This window comes from Aquarana catesbeiana, linkage group LG01 (assembly GCF_042186555.1).
Source record: "Aquarana catesbeiana isolate 2022-GZ linkage group LG01, ASM4218655v1, whole genome shotgun sequence".
In the NCBI taxonomy this organism is placed as follows: Eukaryota; Metazoa; Chordata; class Amphibia; order Anura; family Ranidae; genus Aquarana; species Aquarana catesbeiana.
In genome coordinates, this window is record NC_133324.1 from 16,190,157 (window position 1) to 16,211,168 (window position 21,012).

The window sequence follows — 21,012 nt, forward strand, 5'->3', positions numbered from 1 at the left end:
GCGGAGAACAAAACAGCATGGGGATCATAATTATGCTGGGCAGCGATGTGTCGATTGATAGCGGTAGTAGTAGTATTTTTGTATAATGGTTTGATGTGATCGCGGATACGGATCTGAAACGGACGCTTAGTTTTGCCAACGTAGTATGAGCCGCATTGGCATTGAGCCAGATAAACGACTCCTACGGTGGTACAGGTGACTCGATGTCTAATGGTATGAATGTTTCCATTAGGCAGGTTCACCACTTGGGAATAAAGGTCAGGGATAAAGTTGTGGAGAAGTTTAAAGCACGGTTAGGTTATAAAAAAAATATCCCAAGCTTTGAACATCTCACGGAGCACTGTTCAATCCATAACCTGAAAATGTATTGTATGTATGTTTTGCACAACTGCAAACCTACCAAGACATGGCCGTCCACCTAAACTGACCGGCCGGACAAGGAGAGCATTCATCAGAGAAGCAGCCAAGAGGCCCATGGTAACTCTGGAGGAGCTGCAGAGATGCACAGCTCAGGTGGGAGAATCTGTCCACAGGACAACTATTAGTCGTGTTCTCCACAAATCTGGCCTTTGTGGAAGAGTGACAAGAAGAAAGCCATTGTTGAAAGAAAGACATAAGAAGACCCATCTCAGTTTGTGAGAAGCCATGTAGAGGAAACAGCAAACATGTGGAAGAATGTGCTCTGGTCAGATGAGACCAAAATTGAACATTCTGGCCTAAAAGCAAAATGCTATGTGTGGCGGAAAACTAACACTGCACATCACCCTGAACACACCATCCCCACCGTGAAACATGGTGGTGGCAGCAACATGTTGTGGGGATGCTTTTATTTAGCAGGGACGGGAAGGCTGGTTAGAGTTGATGGGAAGATGGATGGAGCCAAATACAGGGCAATCTAAGAAGACAATCTGTTACAGTAAGCAAAAGACTTGAGATTCGGGTGGAGGGGGGAAGACCCGGCTGTCATGGTGCACGTTGGCACCAATGACAAAGTCAGAGGCAGATGGAGTGTCCTAAAGAACGATTTTAGGGACTTAGGAGCTAAATTGAGGAAAAGGACCTCCAAGGTAGTGTTCTCAGGAATACTACCGGTACATCGAGCCACACCAGAGAGGCAGAGGGAGATTAGGGAAGTAAACAAGTGGCTGAAGAGCTGGTGTAGTAAGGAGGGGTTTGGGTTCCTGGAGGACTGGGCCGACTTCTCAGTCGGTAACCGGTACTATAGAAGGGACGGACTGCACCTAAATGAGGAGGGTGCAGATCTGCTGGGAATGAAGATGGCCAAAAAGTTAGAGGGGTTTTTAAACTAGGCGATGGGGGGGAGGGTCCAGAGACAGTGATAGCCAGCGCGGAAGATATTCCAGAGGGTAGTATTGGGGGCATTAGTGGTAGGTTAACCAAAGCACAAAAACACAAGGTGAGTATAGTAGCAAGTCCAAGTTGCAATCTTGAAACACCCAATACGAGGACAATATGCGACCGGTCTAAACTATGTGGCATGTTCACCAATGCCAGGAGCCTGGCGGACAAGATGGGTGAACTAGAGATACTGTTGTACAAGGAGGATTTGGATTTTGTGGGAATTTCAGAGACCTGGTTCAACAGCTCTCATGATTGGCTGGCAAACATTCAAGGGTATACCCTATACCGCAAGGATAGAGAGGGTAAAAAAGGGGGAGGGGTATGCCTATATATCAAGAATAATGTACAAGTGAATGTGAGAGATGACATCACTGAGGGGGCTAGGGAGGAGGTGGAATCTTTATGGGTAGAGCTCCAAAGGGATGAAGCTAAGGGGAAAATAATACTGGGAGTATGCTATAGGCCCCCTAACCTGAGGGAGGAAGTGGAGACGGATCTCCTATCACAAATTGGATTAGCAGCAAGGATGGGAAGTGTTATCATAATGGGGGATTTTAATTATCCAGACATAGACTGGGCGGAGGGAACCGCGCATTCATTTAAGGCTCGCCAGTTCCTTAATGTCTTGCAGGACAATTTTATGGGTCAGATGGTAGACGCACCAACTAGAAATAAAACATTACTAGATCTACTGATTACCAACAATACAGACCTGATAACAGATGTGGAAATACGGGGCAATTTAGGTAACAGCGATCACAGGTCAATTAGTTTCAGTATAAATCACACAAATAGGAGACATGAAGGGAACACAAAGACACTGAATTTCAAAAGAGCCAACTTCCCTAAACTACAAACCTTGCTAAAAGGCATAAATTGGGATAAAATATTAGGAACAAAGAATACAGAGGAGAGATGGGTTTGCTTTAAGAGCATATTAAATAAGGGCATTAGCCAATGTATCCCATTGGGTAATAAATTTAAAAGAGCGAACAAACATCCTGGATGGCTTAACTCCAATGTAAAAATGCATATAAAAGCAAAGGAGAAGGCCTTCAAAAAATACAAGGTTGAGGGATCATCCACAGCATTCAGAATTTATAAAGAATGCAATAAGAAATGTAAGGGTGCAATTAGGATGGCTAAGATAGAACATGAAAGACACATAGTGGAGGAGAGCAAAAAAAATCCCAAGAAATTCTTTAAGTATGTAAACAGTAAAAAAGGGAGGACAGACCATATTGGCCCCATAAAGAATGAGGAAGGACATCTGGTTACAAAGGATGGGGAGATGGCAGAGGTATTGAATTTATTCTTCTCCTCAGTATTCATGAGTGAATCGGGGGGCTTCAGTAACCAAAACTGCAGTGTTTATCCTCATGACACAACACAGGAAGCACCTACATGGTTAACAGAGGACGGAATTAAAATTAGACTTGAGAAACTTAACATTAATAAATCACCGGGACCAGATGGCTTGCATCCGAGGGTACTTAGGGAACTCAGTCAGGTGATTGCCAGACCGTTGTTCCTAATTTTTACAGACAGTCTATTGACTGGAATGGTGCCAGCTGATTGGAGAAAAGCCAATGTAGCACCAATATTTAAAAAGGGCCCAAAAAACATCCCTGGGAATTACAGACCAGTTAGCCTAACATCAATAGTATGTAAACTCTTGGAGGGGATGATAAGGGACTATATACAAGATTTTAGTAATAAGAATGATATCATTAGCAGTAATCAGCATGGATTCATGAAGAATCGTTCTTGCCAAACCAATCTATTAACCTTCTATGAGGAGGTGAGTTGCCATCTAGATAAAGGAAGGCCCGTAGACGTGGTGTATCTGGATTTTGCAAAAGCATTTGACACAGTTCCCCATAAACGTTTACTGTACAAAATAAGGTGTGTTGGCATGGACCATAGGGTGAGTACATGGATTGAAAACTGGCTACAAGGGCGTGTTCAGAGGGTGGTGATAAATGGGGAGTACTCAGAATGGTCAGGGGTGGGTAGTGGGGTCCCCCAGGGTTCTGTGCTGGGACCAATCCTATTTAATTTGTTCATAAATGACCTGGAGGATGGGATAAACAGTTCCATCTCTGTATTTGCAGACGATACTAAGCTAAGCAGGGCAATAACTTCTCCGCAGGATGTGGAAATCTTGCAAAAAGACCTGAACAAATTAATGGGGTGGGCGACTACATGGCAAATGAGGTTCAATGTAGAAAAATGTAAAATAATGCATTTGGGTGTCAAAAATATGAATGCAATCTATACACTGGGGGGAGAACCTCTGGGGGAATCTAGGATGGAAAAGGACTTGGGGGTCCTAGTGGATGATAGGCTCAGCAACGGCATGCAATGCCAAGCTGCTGCTAATAAAGCAAACAGAATATTGGCATGCATTAAAAGGGGGCTCAACTGCAGAGATAAAACGATAATTCTCTCGCTCTACAAGACTCTGGTCCGCCCGCACCTGGAGTATGCTGTCCAGTTCTGGGCACCAGTCCTCAGGAGGGACGTACTGGAAATGGAGCGAGTACAAAGAAGGGCAACAAAGCTAATAAAGGGTCTGGAGGATCTTAGTTATGAGGAAAGGTTGCGAGCACTGAACTTATTCTCTCTGGAGAAGAGACGCTTGAGAGGGGATATGATTTCAATTTACAAATACTGTACTGGTGACCCCACAATAGGGATAAAACTTTTTCGCAGAAGAGAGTTTAATAAGACTCGTGGCCACTCATTGCAATTAGAGGAAAAGAGGTTTAACCTTAAACTACGTAGAGGGTTCTTTACTGTAAGAGCGGCAAGGATGTGGAATTCCCTTCCACAGGCGGTGGTCTCAGCGGGGAGCATTGATAGCTTCAAGAAACTATTAGATAATCACCTGAATGACCGCAATATACAGGGATATGTAATGTAATACTGACACATAATCACACACATAGGTTGGACTTGATGGACTTGTGTCTTTTTTCAACCTCACCTACTATGTAACTATGTAACTATGTAACTATGTAACAACAACCCTAAACATACAGCCAGAGCTACAATGTAATGATTTAGATCAAAGAATATTCATGTGTTAGAATGGCCCAGTCACAGTCCAGACCTAAATCCAATTGAGAATCTGTGGCAAGACTTGAAAATTGCTGATCACAGACGCTCTCCATCCAATCTGACAGAACTTGAGCTATTTTGCAAAGAAGAATGGGCAAAAATATCACTCTCTAGATGTGCAAAGCTGGTAGAGACATCCCCAAAAAGACTTGCAGCTGTAATTGCAGAGAAAGGTGTATTGACTTCAGGGGGGCGCCATACAAATGCCCCCACACACTTTTCACATATTTATTTGTAAAAAAAAATTGAAAACCATTTATCATTTTCCTTCCACTTCACAATTATGTCCCACTTTGTGTTGGTCTATCACATAAAATCTCAATAAAATACATTTACATGACAAAAAAAAAAAAAGTTGAAGGGGTATGAATACTTTTTCAAGGCACTGTAGATCATAATTGTATCATATCCAGTCCCCGTATGTGCAAGAAAATGTGTCCATTTGATAGCGAGATCAGGATGTAAGGGGTCTGCACACTTCTGGTCTTGAGGTTACCTGATCATATGCCTTGGGTGTATTTACTGTTGTATAATGCTATACATGATTTATAATATGAAATATAGATTCATCTTAATATCAGACTTTTTTTATTTGTTGAGATTCCCTCTTCTCGATGCAATGAAAAGTGTCCTCCTGGATATTATAAAGCTTTTAAACAATCAATCCATCTTTGCTGCTACAATTGTGTCCCATGTCCTGAAGGGGAGACTTCCAACACAACAGGTGTTTATTTATTATATTGTATTAATGTAAAAATCAAATAAATATTGAAGTGTATCAAAATCCAAGAACATGATGTAGTAATTGCATTCATTTTTACAGAGAAACTAATGGAAGGAGAGTACTCACCTTTTCTCCAACAGTCCTGTTCCTCGCCAGCACCAACGTCTTCTTTATCATTCTACTTTCAGCACATATTCAGCCATATTTATTGGCCAGGGCAAGGTGACATCACTCCTGAGCATGGGCAGGAACTAGTCATCCTAATACACAGGGATCGTGCCGGCCTCTGTAAACAGAGCTGCACATATTCAGCTCAGTTTACAATCCAGGGATTGCTGTGAGTAGGCAGGTAGGTGTAGTTTATTGCAGAAGAGATATTGCATGCCTCTGCTGCAATAAGTAAATAATCTCAGAACATTAGTTCCACCTTATGGCTTTTTACACTTTTATCTTCACCCGGAGTTCCTGCCAGTAACACGCTTCCTTTCCTAGGGTGACAACGCTCACTAAGATTACTGTATCTATGAGGGATAGTGTTGTCACTATCCCTCATAGATACCTTACCCTTGTAGGAGGAACAGGAAGATGAAGAATGTGGAGGCAGAGGTGTGGAGACCAGTGGCGGCCAGTCCATTAGTAATACCCCCTCTCTCCAGGCCACCCCCTATATGAATAATGGATAGATTCATGCATAACATGAATCTATCTATGGCTGCCGCGGCCACCCCCAATTCAGGCGTCTGGCCCCTTTCAGGACGCCGGGCGCCTAAATTACAGCGGCGGGGGAGCGTTGCTCCATAAACCCACCCAGGTGTTACAACAGCAAATAAATATTCGCTGTTGTAACACTGGTCCTCAATCCAGCCATTCAGAAGCAGGTCTGAGATCCATTTTCTGATTGGTTGAAAAGAGAAGAGTCCCAATTGGCCTCTGAGGAGGAGGGAGGAAACGGAAGCTGCCGATGCCTGTGAAGAGCAGGGGAAGGGAGAGCCATTGCTGCCGCCGCTGAGGAGCAAGGAAAGCCGTCAGTGAAGCTCTGCATAGATGGGGTAAGTGCACCTGAACCGCTCGCCGACTGCACTGTTTGCCCCCCCCCAAAAAAAAAAATAACACTGGCCACCACTGGTGTAGACAGGGAGCACTCCCTTGCAGGAGAAAAAGGTAAGAAAATACTGGATTTGCACAGGTTGCATAAGCGCGTTCAGGTAAGTATCTCTTTAGATAAAGTGCTGCCATTGCATTCAAGTAGGCCTGAGAACCTCTTCAGTATTGTGTAGAGTAGCTGAAAGGTCTTCCATGTTCATAATCTCATTAACAAAGAGACTTCGAAGGTGGACATGTTTGCTTCCACTGTATTAGAATACACGCCTTTGCGGCATTCAAAAGGTGTATAGTCAAGGAGGCATAACAAACTGCAGGAGAAAGGAAGAGACTTAAAGGGACACATTTATGCTAAATTCTGCTCCCAAACCGTTCCAGCTAGAGCTGGAAATTAGGGATGGACTGGACACCCCCCTGTTCGATTTGCAGGGGAACCCCACTGAAGTCTGTGGGAGCCAAACAGGAAAAATCAAAAGTGCCCATTTTGAATGCAAGTAATTGGCCTTAAAAGGGGTATGGGGGTCTGGGTACTGCCCTGTACTTTAAGGGCCCATCAAGCCGGCAGAGAGTCCTTCGTGTATTTTGTGATTTTATGAGATATTACTTATCAAAATTATCAGAGAGTTAAACCCTGACTCTAGGTACCAAGAGCCCACAAGTGTGCTAGCCTCATATCTCTTTTCTTGTTTGCTCACTTGGGGAAATCTTCTTGGTGGGAGAGCTTGATTTTTCGTGCTTATACTACTGTTATTCTGACCTTAATATATAAACTGAATAATTGTTCATCAAAAGTGTGAGCTTATCCTTTGTGTGATGTCTGGCTAAAGAATTATGGTAGTGTCAGCAGAGGTTGTTGTTACTCAACTGGGGCTCAGAAGTGAACAGGGAACCCAAAATACTCAGCGGCTCCTTAGTCGGTAGCACTACAGAGGCTTTATCCATTTTGATAGGCCTGGGCGATAAGTGCAACATACATGCTGCTGGGTTATTATGTACATCAACAGATTTAAGTTGTCTCATGATATCTGACACTTCACGCCAGAAGGGCTGTACCCCTGGAGACTGCCTAAATATATAAAACAGCATACCCCGCCCTTCATCGCATCTCCAAAGTCACTAGATGCCTAAGGGGAGAACTGGTGGAGGGTAGTTTTAACTCTATACCATCTTGGAGTGATCTTGTAACTCATCTCCTGGATTCTGGTCACTAAGGAGGATTTATGGGCAAAATTGAGGATTTTTCCTCATTGCTGGGCTGTTAGTTAGTCCTACGTCCCATTCCCATTTTAACAGTAAGGAAGGAATATAAGCAGCCTCCAGCTGGATCAGAGAGAGATGGTAAAGAAGCAATTAAATATAAGTTCACATTTATAACAGATGCGTTCAAGTTCAGTTAAGGGGCGAGCGATACCAGGCTGTCTGGGGTGCTTATGTAGAAAATTGCACAACTGCAGCTCACTCCAGATATCCAAAGGTGGGTCAAAAAGACTCCAAAAGAACAGAGGGAGGGTTTGCCCCTTCTCCTGAGAGAAAGTCAGAGAAATTAGAATAGCTGCAGAAGCAGAGGCACTGGCAAAGTTTAGTTTGTAGTGCAGGAACAAACTGAGGGTTGCCAACGATTGAAACGAAGGGTAATAGGAGGGACGAGATCAAGGTACAGTAAAAGGTTTCCCACATGACTGCGATCGTTCTCTCCAGAGTGGGATGTTCTCGAAGCTCAGATGGTAATTGGGAGGAGATCCAGGCCCAGCTCCATGCAATATCTTGGGAGTCCTCTACCTCCATCGTCACCCAATGTTTTGCTGAGCCATGACAATACCAGTCAACTAGCCTGGTGAGGTGGGTAAATCTATAGTAGGCCCTTATGTCAGGAAGGCCCAATCCTCCAGAGAGCTTAGGCAATGACAAAAATTGTAATTTTAAGAGGGACTTCTTATGGAACCACACAAAGTTCCGAAACACAGTGCATATTTTCCTGAAAAGGGAAGGTGATAGGAAACAGGTAGGGCTTGGCATAGGAAAAATGCATTTTCAGCACACTGCATTGACCAAACCAAGTTAGAGTCAGGGATTGCCAGACTTGCAGGTCATCTTTAATCTTCCGGAGAAGGGTTTTTGAAATTCGCAGAATACAAGTCTCTTGGATCAGGGGTAATGTTGGTCCCTAGATAATGGATAGTCAGAGGCCCAACGGAAAGAGAAGTGGGGCAAGGGGGCAAGACAGGGAATGAGTGGGAGCAACTTGTTGGCCAACACCTTTACAAATAATTTCAGGTTCGTGTTTAGCAGTGCTATAGACCGGTAACTGCCACAATGCGATGGATCAGCATCCCTGATTAGACATGTTTACAGAATGGTGCAGACTATGAAAAATCACTTAATAAAGCGGAGGGCCACCCTAAAAAACAAATTCCATCAAAATGTTCCTAAAAATCTGGAGAAAAAAAAATGAAAAAAAAAAAACTTTTAACTTACCAGAAACGGCTGTTGCTAGGCAGATCGTCCAAATCTGCCACTTCCTACACCGCGGTGATCTTCATTCTTCTCCTCCTCGCGTGGTCTTCTGGGGAATGGGGCGCGGTGTGTTCTTGGAACTGTGTGTGTCCCAGAACACAGCGCGCCCCATTCAGAAAGCGCTGCGTGACTCGCGCATGCGCAGTAGGAAACGGGCAGTGAAGCCGCAGGGCTCCACTGCCTGTTTCCCTTAGTTCGAATGGCAGCGCCGGGACCCGAGAGCCGAGGGACGGGTCGGCCGACATCGCGGGTACCCTGGACAGGTAAGTGTGCTTATTAAAAGTCAGCAGCTACAGTGTTTGTAGCTGCTGACTTTTATTTTTTTTTTTTTTTTCAGCTGGCCTACCGCTTTAACTGAATTCAAAGGAACAACAAAAAGCATTCCTGCTTGAACGACATAAATGGGGCATGCAACATGGGAAAAGAAGCAGCTTCTTAAAAAAATTCTAAAAAAAATTAAGGTTTCCAATCTTAACCTTCTTCTAAATGTGTTTGGTTGCTTGGCTGTTTCTGACTTGGATACTTTCATTGACCCACAACAAACATGCAACCAGTAAAATCAGAACGATGTTGATATTCCTATTCCTCACACTTTTTCAAGTCAATGACTCAGAAAGTTCTGAAACCTTCAAAATGAAAGCCTGGCTAGTAGTATTTTCAGAACAAAGGTCAGCAATTGTGGCCTCTCAGTAAAAGTTTTTTCCAAATAGACGTAGCACTTACCCCCGAAGGAGCTGTTGGTAATCGATTGGGCCTGTACTCTGCTTTCTCACGCCTAATAAATTGGCTCTACCCGCTTGACACAGCTGTGTAATAATGTTGGTGTGAAACTTACTGACAAGGAACAATCCCACAATAACAATATGCATATAATGTACCTTTGTGGTGTTACCTGTGCATGCGTTGTTCCACCTGTTAGAAGAATGAACAAGCCTCACACCAATTGTAATTAACCAGAATGTAAGTTTACTGAAACTGGTTTAAAAAGTGATTACAATAACTGTATTAACACAGGAATTTATTACAATAATGCAACGAGTATCTGTAAATTGTTAGCAATCAAAGTTTCCTTAAATGACCCCTGCAGGCGTGTCTCCAAATGGGACTAGTGCTCAAGGTGATAATATTTTGACCCTGGGCCCTTTCCCACCTCCAGTACGGCCGTATAGACACACTATGCAAGGATATTAAACAACACCACACAGTGCAATGGCTCAATAGTTCCCCCTGAGATATGATGCAGTCCTTTGAATGTGCCTGTAGCACAAAGTCTCCTAGTGAGTGGTGTGGTCTCTGGTCTTCCTTCTTCTGCTAGCTATTATACTGCAGTGTTTGTAATCCAAAGGTTTAGCAGATAATAAAGTAACATAGAATGATGGATGACAGCAATTCCGGTTAGGAAGCACACCTATAACTGCCTGCGGTGAAATTACACTCAAGCCGTCAGTCGGTAATTAGTGGAGAATAGGCTTTGAGGCCTGGTTGGACATTTCAATGAAACCCCTCTGTGGAACTGCAGGTCTCAGCAACACTGTGATATTAGTCTAAATATGTGAAGTGTGGTATATAACTTCAGGGCAACAACCCTGTCACCACACCAGGCCTGGAAAGTTGGATGACTCCGCTCCGGTGAATTCAGTCCAGCTGCTAGCCTGCACCGTCACGCTGCTCCACTCTGCAGGATGACGGGGAAACGCTCGTCTGGCTCCGTCCGGTGTCCTGGATCCTCAGACCCGATCACACAGCTTCTCCAGCACACCGTGGTAAGACACTCTCAGTGGTTGCTGTTCCCTCCACACAATGCAGGCCGCGCTCTTTGGAACACTCCCTCACAGATCCCTGGAGGCAAGCCACGCATCCAGAAGAGACAAAAACGCCGGGCCTTTTATTACGTACCCAGCATGCAGTTCAGCCACTTAGTGTTCATGGGTAGGTCAGTGGGCATTGTGGGTAGGTGAGTTCTTTCACAAAGTAATCAAGTCACTTCCTGTATAGGTTTTCCTTCATGCTCTTATATGAAAGTTAAACAAGTCTCATTCACATTGCATACCACTAGAGGGAGCCAAATACCAAACTAGCAGCTTTACCTATTATATTGCATTATATGGCAAAAATTCCAGCGCTACATACACATAAACTTTTTTTTTCTGCAGACAGTGAAAAGTGCCATAAATGTCCTGATGAAAAGTGGCCAGACACCAAAAGAGTGATATGTATTCCCAAGACATTTGAGTTTCTGTCATATGAAAATGATGTGCTGGTTTTAGTTTTCTTATTCACATCTCTATTGTTTAGTGTAGTAATATTATTCATTTTTGGAGTCTTCATATTTTACTGGGATACACCGACCGTGAAGGCCAATAACAGGACTGTGAGCTTCATCCTCCTGACTTCCATCTTGCTGAGCTTCCTCTGTGTCTTCTTCTTCCTCGGACGACCTGTGGATATAACCTGCATACTGAGACAAAGTTCATTTGGGATCTTCTTCTCCATCGCAGTTTCTAGTGTTCTGGCCAAGACCATTACAGTCTGCATCGCCTTCAAAGCCTCCAAACCTGGCAGCTACTGGAGGAAGTGGGTGGGATTTAAAGTACCTCATTTTGTAGTTCTGACCTGTTCCTCTGCCCAAGTTCTGATCTGTGTTATTTGGCTGTCAGTGTCTCCTCCCTACCAAGAGTATGACATGCACTCCTATCCTGGGAAGATCATCATTCAGTGTAATGAAGGGTCGGTTATCAGGTTCTACTCCATGTTGGGCTATATGGGGTTTCTGGCAGCTGTGAGTTTTGTTCTGGCATTCATGGTGAGGACATTACCAGACAGTTTTAATGAGGCCAAGTACATCACCTTCAGCATGCTGGTGTTCTGCAGTGTCTGGATTGCCATGATCCCGGCCTATCTGAGCACCAGAGGGAAATACATGGTGGCTGTGGAGATATTTGCCATATTGGCATCTAGTGCTGGATTATTAAGCTGCATATTTTTTCCAAAGATGTATATTCTGCTGATAAAACCTGATCTTATCTCCAGAAAAGGTATTCTGCATAGAGATTTCTTATAAACAGTTAAAAAATTAATATTTATGAACTTTTTGGACCTAACATGTCTTTGAAATATTGATAATATGTAAAAATTTCAGTTTGTATTTAGAATCTTACTGATCTATACAGTATACTTATTGTAACGAAAATAAAAGCAATAATATTATTAATGATATTAATGTTTGATTCTTTAAAATCTGCCCACTGTTTGTTGATGCAAAAACTTGTGTGAATTGTTTGTAGGTAGAAAGGGATGGTGGCAATAGCCCTAGCCCTAGCCAGTCAGTGAATTTGCTGTGAACAAGGTGGGCAATCAGAGGCTTTGTTGAGTTCTGAAGGCCAACCCTTAGGGCCAGAGCTGTTTAAAAGGAAACCAATGACTCCATTATGGCCTCCACCAAAATAATGACTGGAGAAAGGGACTGCCATCTTTCTGATGGCATCTACATTAAACATTGCATCCTTGCTCAGGCATCATTGGTCCCCTCTAGTGATGCATATTATTAATGTAAAAAATAATAAAGTTTAACCTGTTTGTACCAGGCAAAGGTGGAGAGGTGCAACCATTCACTGCCCAATGGGAAAACCTAGTTAAAAATTATGACTTTTATTAGATAAGTGAAGGGGCCCCTCAAGTTCTAAATGTACTATACCAACCAAGAACTCCTGCTCTTTAGTTCCCTTGTCACCTCATTCCATGCTCGTCTCCAGGCCTCTCCCATCCTCTGGAATGCTCTATCCCAATCTGTCCCACTATCTCTTACTTTGTCTACTTTCAGAGCATGGAAACTCTTCTCTCTTCAAAGAAGCCTATTCGGCCCCCACCTAACAACTCTACATTTATTGTCACCTTCAGCACATCTCCAGTGATTACCTCTTGTATCTTCTGACCCTCCCTCTTAGATTGTAAGCTCTAACGAGCAGGGCCCTCTGATTCCTCCTGTATTAAAGTGTATTGTAACTGTAATGTCTACCCTTAAGTTGTAAAGCGCTGGGCAAACTGTCGGCGATATACAAATTCTGTATAATAATAATAATGTACTAGTGTCTTTAACCTCCTGCCGACCGCTCACAGTAAATATACAACAAGCAGGCAGCAGGTGCAAGCACGGCAGCATACATGTATGTTGCTGGTTTGCTTACTGCATGCCACCTGCCAACTCATGCTGTGACTGGACACAGCATGAGTTTGGCATCAGATTTAAGCCAATGATTTTGGCAGAAACCCGCTTATCAGCTGTGTCCAATCACACACAGAGTTCTGTGTTTACAAATGGGCGGCTCCAGACGTTTTTTTGAGGGGTGCTGTGTGGGTGCTGAAAGTATAAGTGGTGGTGCTAATGCGGCATGCGTCGCCCTCTTGTGGGCGTTGTCAAAAAGTGGGTGTTTTTTCATAGTCTCTCCCATTGTATAGACCAGTGGTCTCCAAACAGTGGCCTGGGGGCCTGATGCGGCTCTTTGTTTACCTTAATCTGGCCCTTGGGGCACAAGGTCTCCCACTGATACTAGACACCATTCCTCCACCATTCCTCCTACCAGTGATGGAGCATAATTCCTACCACTGACACCAAAAATGGGGCACTATTCCTCCCACTAATGTCAAAGATGAGTCACTGACACCAGGACAATTTCTACTCCCAATGGCCACAGTCTGGCCCCCTAAAGTCTGAAAGACAGTAAAAATGGCCCTTTGTTTAGAAAGTTTGGAGACCGCTGTTATAGACATAATAGGGCCTTCGAGCACACAGAATTGATTGTTGGAGTAAAACAAGCCCAAATGGAACCAGCGATGATAAACCCCTAGTACATGTTAGGGCCAGCCAGAACACCCAGAACAGCATAAGGGCACTTTCACACTGGCAGCACCCGGGCGTCGGTGGTAAAGCCCCCCTATTTTTGGCAGCGCTTTACCGCCGTATTTGTTGCGCTTTTCACCCGCCAGCACTGAGCTTTTGATCCCCGCTAACGGCCGAAAAAGGGTTAAAAGCGCCCGCAAAGCGCTGCTGCAGTGGCGCTGCCCATTGATTTCAATGAGCAGGGGCGCTGTAGGAGCAGTGTATGCAGCCCCTCAAAGATGCTGCTTGCAGGACTTTTTTTATCGTCCTGCCAGCGCACAGCTCCAGTGTGAAACCACTCGGGCTTTCACACTGGAGTGAGAGGAGAGGCGCTTTACAGGTGGTTTGCAGGCATGATTTTTAGCACTATAGCGCCTGTAAAGCGTCTCAGTGTGAAAGGGGTCTAACAGCGAGGGACAGTGAGCAACATGCAGTGGAGGTCATATAGCAGTACACAGCATACAGTGCAGAGCGGGAGTGACCCCTTAGAGTGCCCAGATTAGGAGTGACCTCTTAGAGTGCAAAGAGAAGGAAAGTGACCCCATAGAGAGCGTGTCCCCTTTAGAGGGCCCAGAGCAGCAGAGTGCCCCCTTTAGAGGGCCCAGAGCAAGAGAGTGCCCCCTTTAGAGGGCCCAGAGCAGCAGAGTGCCCCCCTTAGAGGGCCCAGAGCAGGAGAGTGCCCCCTTTAGAGGGCCCAGAGCAGCAGAGTGCCCCCTTTAGAGGGCCCAGAGCAGCAGAGTGCCCCCCTTAGAGGGCCCAGAGCAGGGGAATTAACCCTTTAGAGGGCCCAGAGCAGCAGAGTGCCCCCTTTAGAGGGCCCAGAGCAGGAGAGTGCCCCCTTTAGAGGGCCCAGAGCAGGAGAGTGCCCCCTTTAGAGGGCCCAGAGCAGCAGAGTGCCCCCTTTAGAGGGCCCAGAGCAGGAGAGTGCCCCCTTTAGAGGGACCAGAGCAGCAGAGTGCCCCCTTTAGAGGGCCCAGAGCAGGAGAGTGCCCCCTTTAGAGGGACCAGAGCAGCAAAGTGCCCCCTTTAGAGGGCCTAGAGCAGCAGAGAGCCCCATTTAGAGGGTCCAGAGCAAGAGAGTGCCCCTTTTAGAGGGCCCAGAGCAGGAGAGTGCCCCCTTTAGAGCGCCCAGAGCAAGAGAGTGCTCCCTTTAGAGAGACCAGAGCAGGAGAGTGCTCCCCTTACAGTGCCCAGAGCAGGAGAGTGCCCCCTTTAGAGGGTCCAGAGCAAGAGAGTGCCCCCTTTAGAGGGCCCAGAGCAGGAGAGTGCTCCCCTTACAGTGCCCAGAGCAGGTGAGTGATCCCATATACAGTGCCCACAGAAGGACAGTGACTCTATATACAGTGCCCACAGCAGGAGAGTTCCCTCTTTAGAGTGCCCAGAACAGAACAGTGGTCTCTTTAAAGCACCCAGAGCAGGAGAGATCTTAACCACTTCACGCAAAATCACGTACCTGTGCATCATCTGGCTGAAGTGGTTATACCCGGGTGATACCTGCACACCGGTACCATTTTTTAGAGCTAGCGGTCGTCTCTCTCGTGATAACAACCAATGCAGCTAATGAGACACTTATCATAAGGAGCGGGAGGGGACATCTCCCCTCCCTCCACCTTCCGCCATTCTGCCCGGGTCTCCCGTCCCACCAGGAGACTGGAGCAACCATCCGGCACATCCCCCGGCTGTGTGCAGCTCCTAACAAAGCTGGAAAAAAACGCTTTGATCGGGTCTCTGATGTAAAAACACGGAAGCGACGTCACAATGTCAATTCCGGTTTACTCAGCTGCCAATGGTGCCGATTTTAAAAACAATGTCAGTATTACAAAATGCCGATTTTGAATACTTTGAAGTAAAAATAATAATAATAATAATGCCTATAACTTTATAGGCATATAAGCAAACCAATTAATATACGCTTATTGCAATTTTTTTTAACATTTTCTTTACCAAAAATATGTAAAAGAATACATATTGGCTTAACTGATGAATAAATTCGTTTTTTTTTTGTTATTTATTGTTTTGTATATTTATTATAGCAAAAAGTAAAAAAAATATTGTTTCTTTTTTCAAAATTGTCACTCTTTTTTTGTTTATAGCAAAAAAAATAAAAACCGCAGAGGTGATCAAATACCACCAAAAAAAGACGTAAATTTTATCTGGGTACCATGTTGCATGACCGCGCAATTGTCAGTTAAAAGACGCAGTGGCGTATCGCAAAAAATATCCTGGTTATTAAGGGGGCAAATCCTTCCGGGGCTGAAGTGGTTAAAGTAAGAGGGATTCCCGGTATCTACCTTCCCAATGTGAGTGAGTTAGGACATATAGTACCCCTGGTTGCCATTCACAAAAAAAAAGGAAATTAGTATAATAGTAATATAAAGACATAACACAATGACAAAGTCCTAAATAAATAAATAAAACAAAATAACATAGATAATAAAAAGGTATTGAAAAGATAGTAAGATAATACTTTGTGAGCTTTTTTCATTAAAACAAAAAACTGACTCTAACTTCGGTTTCTTGATATTGAAATGGCTGGTGAGAATCCTGTTTAGTGATTAATAGACGTGCGGTTTGTTTCGTTACTGGTCGAAATTCGGGTGAAATTTTAGTTATTCAGAGATTTGGATGTATCTGAATTTCCAAATCACAATAAATTATATTTAAATTATCTGAATTTGAATTTAAAAAAGAATTTGAATTCAAAATAAAGTAAGGTATAAAAATGAAATACGATGATGATTCCGACTTAGGATGCTTTATAGAACGGAATAAAAAAAATAGAATAAAAAATAATTGAATAAAACAGAATATAAAAAAATAAGGTAGAATAGACAATAAAAGTATAGAATAGAATAGAATAAATGTAGCTGTCTTTCGAAATTTCGAAGTTTGAATTTCTAATCGATTTGAAAATAAAAACTATCCGAAATGGATAAGAATATATGAAACAAAAATTAATAATTTTAATCATTCTAACATAATGAATATGGCAAAATGAAATGATTAACTTAATGAACAATTCCAAAACAAAAGGATTATCCATTGTGCAAACACAACACAGTGACAAAGCCCTAAAAAAAAAATAATAATAATACAGATACAAGAATATTTTGTGGGCTTTTTTCATAAAAAAAAAAAATAGACTCTAATAGACACAAACGGAATGTCCGACAGAAAAAGTCTGACAAAAGCTTTTCATCGTCTATTCCGATCGTGTGTGTGCCTCATCGGACTTTTTTTTTCGAAAATTCTGACGGACCTAGAAATAGAACATGTTCTAAATATTTCCGATGGAACCAATTCCTATCGGGAAAACCGCTCGTCTGTATGCTGTTTCGACGGACCAAAAACGGCGCATGCTGTGAAGCAAGTACAAGATGGAAGCTATTGGCTACTGGCTATTGAACTTTCTTTTTCTAGTCCCGTCGTACGTGTTGTATGTCACCTCGTTCTGGACGGTCAGACTTTGGTGTGACCGTGTGTATGTAAGACCACTTGAGCGGAATTTCGTCGGAGTTTCGTCGGAGAAACCTTCGGGTCGTGTGTACGCAGAATAACTTCGATCTCTCTTTATATTGAATTGGCTGGTGGGGATCCTGTTTAATGATTTAGGCTGGGTTCACACCATTATGAATTGGATGCGGGTTCCCAGCAATCAATTTGCAATTGCAGGAGATTTTGACCAGTTCCCTATGGAGCCGGTTCACACATCTCCGGAGCATGTGCGGTGTATTTTGCACAAAAACACTGTGCGTATTTTGGTCCATTTCAGGTCCAAATTCAGCCCAAAATTTGGGCAGAAAGCGGACCTTAAATGGTAAACCAGGACGCACCGGACCCCTGCTGTGAGCCGCATGCGGCTCATATGTGAACTGAGCCTGATAGACATGTGCAATTCATTTCATTACTAATCCAAATTTGGATTGCATTTTCATTATTCAGAGATTTGAATGTATCTTAATTTCCGAATCACAATAGTAATGAATTTCAGTGAATCCAAAATAAATTATAATGATACAAATTATCCAAATTTGAATTTGAAAATTAATTTGAATTTGAAATTTAAACATATTGACATATTGCAATAAATATAGTAAGTTATAAAAGTGAAATATAATAATGATTCCTACTTAGGCTGCTTTATAAAAAATAATAGAAACAACAGGATAGGACAGAGTAGAATAGACTAGAAAAAAACACAATAGAATAGAATTAAAAACAAGAATACAATAGAATATAAAATAACAGAATAGAATAGAACAAAACATAACAGAATTGAACCGAATAGAAAAGAAAAAAATAGAAAAAATAGAAAAGAAAAAAAATGAAGAATATAATAGACTAGGACAGAATAGAAAAGAATAGAAAATAAAAGAATACAATATAATAACAGACTATAATAGATTAAGAAAGCCTAGAAACGGTCGGACTTTGTTCGGACATTCCAACAACAAAATCCATGGATTTTTTCCGACGGATGTTGGCTCAAACTTGTCTTGCATACACACGGTCACACAAAGTTGTCGGAAAAATCTGATCGTTCTGAACGCGGTGACGTAAAACACGTACTTCGGGACTATAAACGGGGCAGTGGCCAATAGCTTTCATCTCTTTATTTATTCTGAGCATGCGTGGCACTTTGTCCGTCGCATTTGTCTCGGAATTTCCGACAACGGATTTTGTTGTCGGAAAATTTTTTATCCTGCTCTCAAACTTTGTGTGTCGGAAAATCCAATGGAAAATGTGTGATGGAGCCTACACACAGTCTGAATTTCCGACACCAAGGTCCTATCACACATTTCCCGTCGGAAAATCCGACCGTGTGTACGGGGCATTAGAATTGGATCTTTTTTTTTTTTTTTTTTTGAGTGAAATTAATACATACTAATTTAAATTTTTTGACTAAATGATGGTTGAGGTCTGTTCTATTCAAAAGGAGGCATAGTGAAAATGCTTAACTACTGTGCATATAGTCAATGCAATATTTTGGTGTCTTGTTCAGTAAAATAAATACATTTTTGATGTTATTTTTTTTTATATCAAACGTTGGCTGGTGTGTGTCCTGTTCAAAATGCAGTCTATTACAATACAATATATTAAATATATATAAAACACAAAGCGCTGTGATGCTAAATAGCTGATAATTACACATAAAACCAAGTGAGGCTGCTATCAAAAGAGAGTGTTTTCAGAGGCACTTAAAAAGAATAAATAATGATATTTGAAGTGCTTCACAATGTGCATGAAAATGAATATATAAGAATAAATATAAATAGTCAAATAAATCCAGCGGTGTGTAAAAATTCCTAAAAAATCCAGCAATCAAAATAGTGTAAAATTATAAAAAATTAGTGACACCAAATGTGTAAAAAATTCACATAAAAAGTCCACATAAAAATAAATATATAGGGATGTATTCAGAAGGTTCAATTATACAGGTGTAGAATCCTGATTGGTATAGAGCTTTTGATCACTAGCAAAGCTGTTTAAAAACACTTGCTTAATTTAGGTGCTCATTGATCTTTATAGTACCAATGTGTTTTTTGCTTCTATTCACAACCAATGTGAGAATCATTAGCAGGCAGATAAGAGAAAAAAACAATAATTGTGCAATAGTTAGGATACCAAGGTACACAGGAAAACTTCAATCCACTCACAGTCACGTGACTTTTTCAAGGATCCTTGAAAAAGTCACGTGACTGTGATGTAACGCGTGGGAGGAGCCAAGGACGCTCTGTGCAGATCAGCAGTTTCACACAGTGTACTGCACTGAATCTGCTCCTGTCTAAGGCGGCTGACCGCTATAGTAAAACCTGCATATGCCTTATCATTATAAGGCACACGTGAGTGGATTGAAGTTTGCCTGTGTACCTTGGTATCCTAACTATTGCACAATGATTGTTTTTTTCTCTTATCTGCCTGTTTATGATTCTCACATTGGTTGTGAATAGAAGCAAAAAACACATTGGTACTATAAAGATCAATGAGCACATAAATTAAGCAAGTGTTTTTAAACAGCTTTGCTAGTGATCAAAAGCTCTATACCAATCAGGATTCTACACCTGTATAATTGAACCTTCTGAATACATCCCTATATATTTATTTTTATGTGGACTTTTTATGTGAATTTTTTACAAATTTGGTGTCACTAATTTTTTATAATTTAACACTATTTTGATTGCTGGAATTTTGAGGAATTTTTACTCACCGCTGGATTTATTTGACTATTTATATTTATTCTTATATATTCATTTTCATGCACATTGTGAAGCGCTTCAAATATCATTATTTAATATATTAAATATTACAATATTTTGGTGGCATTTTTCATCAAAATTAAATACATTCTAATGTTGATTTTTAAAACTTGCTGATGTCGTTCCTGTTAAAAATATGTCCTAGAAAAGGTGCTTAAACACTGTGCAAGGAGTCGGCACAATATTAACCACTTGACGACCGCCTCACGCCGATGTACGTCGGCAAGGCGGCACGGACAGGCAAAATCACTTACATGTACGTGATTTGCCTTCCGCGGGTGGGGGATCGCGGCGGCCAATCGAATCATTCCTTTGCTGCTGTATGCTAAACAGCAGCAAAGGAAATGATGTCATCTCTCCTCGGCTCGGTAATTTCCGTTCCGGCCCGAGGAGAGAAGACAGGTATGTGAGTGCACAACACTACACACACACAGTAGAACATGCCAGGCACACAAAACACCCCGATCCCCCCCCGATCGCCCCCCGATCCCCCCGCAATCACCCCCCCGTCACAAACTGACACCAGCAGTTTTTTTTTTTTTTTTCTGATTACTGCATTGGTGTCAGTTTGTGACAGTTACAGTGTTGGGACAGTTAGTATTAGCCCCCTGTAGGTCTAGGGTACCCCCCCTAACCCCCCCTAATAAAGTTTTAACCCCTTGATCACCCCCTGTCACCAGTGTCGCTAAGCGATCATTTTTCTGATCGCTGTATTAGTGTCGCTGGTGACGCTAGTTAGGGACGTAAATATTTAGGTTCGCCGTCAGCATTTTATAGCGACAGGGACCCCCATATACTACCTAATAAATGTTTTAACCCCTTGATGGCCCCCTAGTTAACCCTTTCACCACTGATCACCGTATAACTGTTATGGTTTACGCTGGTTAGTTTGTTTATTTTTTATAGTGTCAGGGCACCCGCCGTTTATTACCGAATAAAGGTTTAGCCCCCTGATCACCCGGCGGTGATATGCGTCGCCCCAGGCAGCGTCAGATTAGCGCCAGTACCGCTAACACCCACGCACGCAGCATACGCCTCCCTTAGTGGTATAGTAT

General features: G+C 42.6%; 1 protein-coding gene across 1 annotated transcript in view; it reads left to right on the plus strand.

Moving 5' to 3' along the window:
- The window catches only part of LOC141129959 (vomeronasal type-2 receptor 26-like), a 34,430-nt gene extending 22,545 nt beyond the window's left edge, over nucleotides 1-11,885 (plus strand). Inside the window, exons 7-8 of the mRNA XM_073617994.1 lie at nucleotides 5,086-5,209; nucleotides 10,978-11,885. Of these exons, the coding sequence (XP_073474095.1) occupies nucleotides 5,086-5,209; nucleotides 10,978-11,885 (1,032 nt within the window). The remainder of the gene's footprint in view (nucleotides 1-5,085; nucleotides 5,210-10,977) is intronic.
- Nucleotides 11,886-21,012: the final 9,127 nt, after the last annotated feature.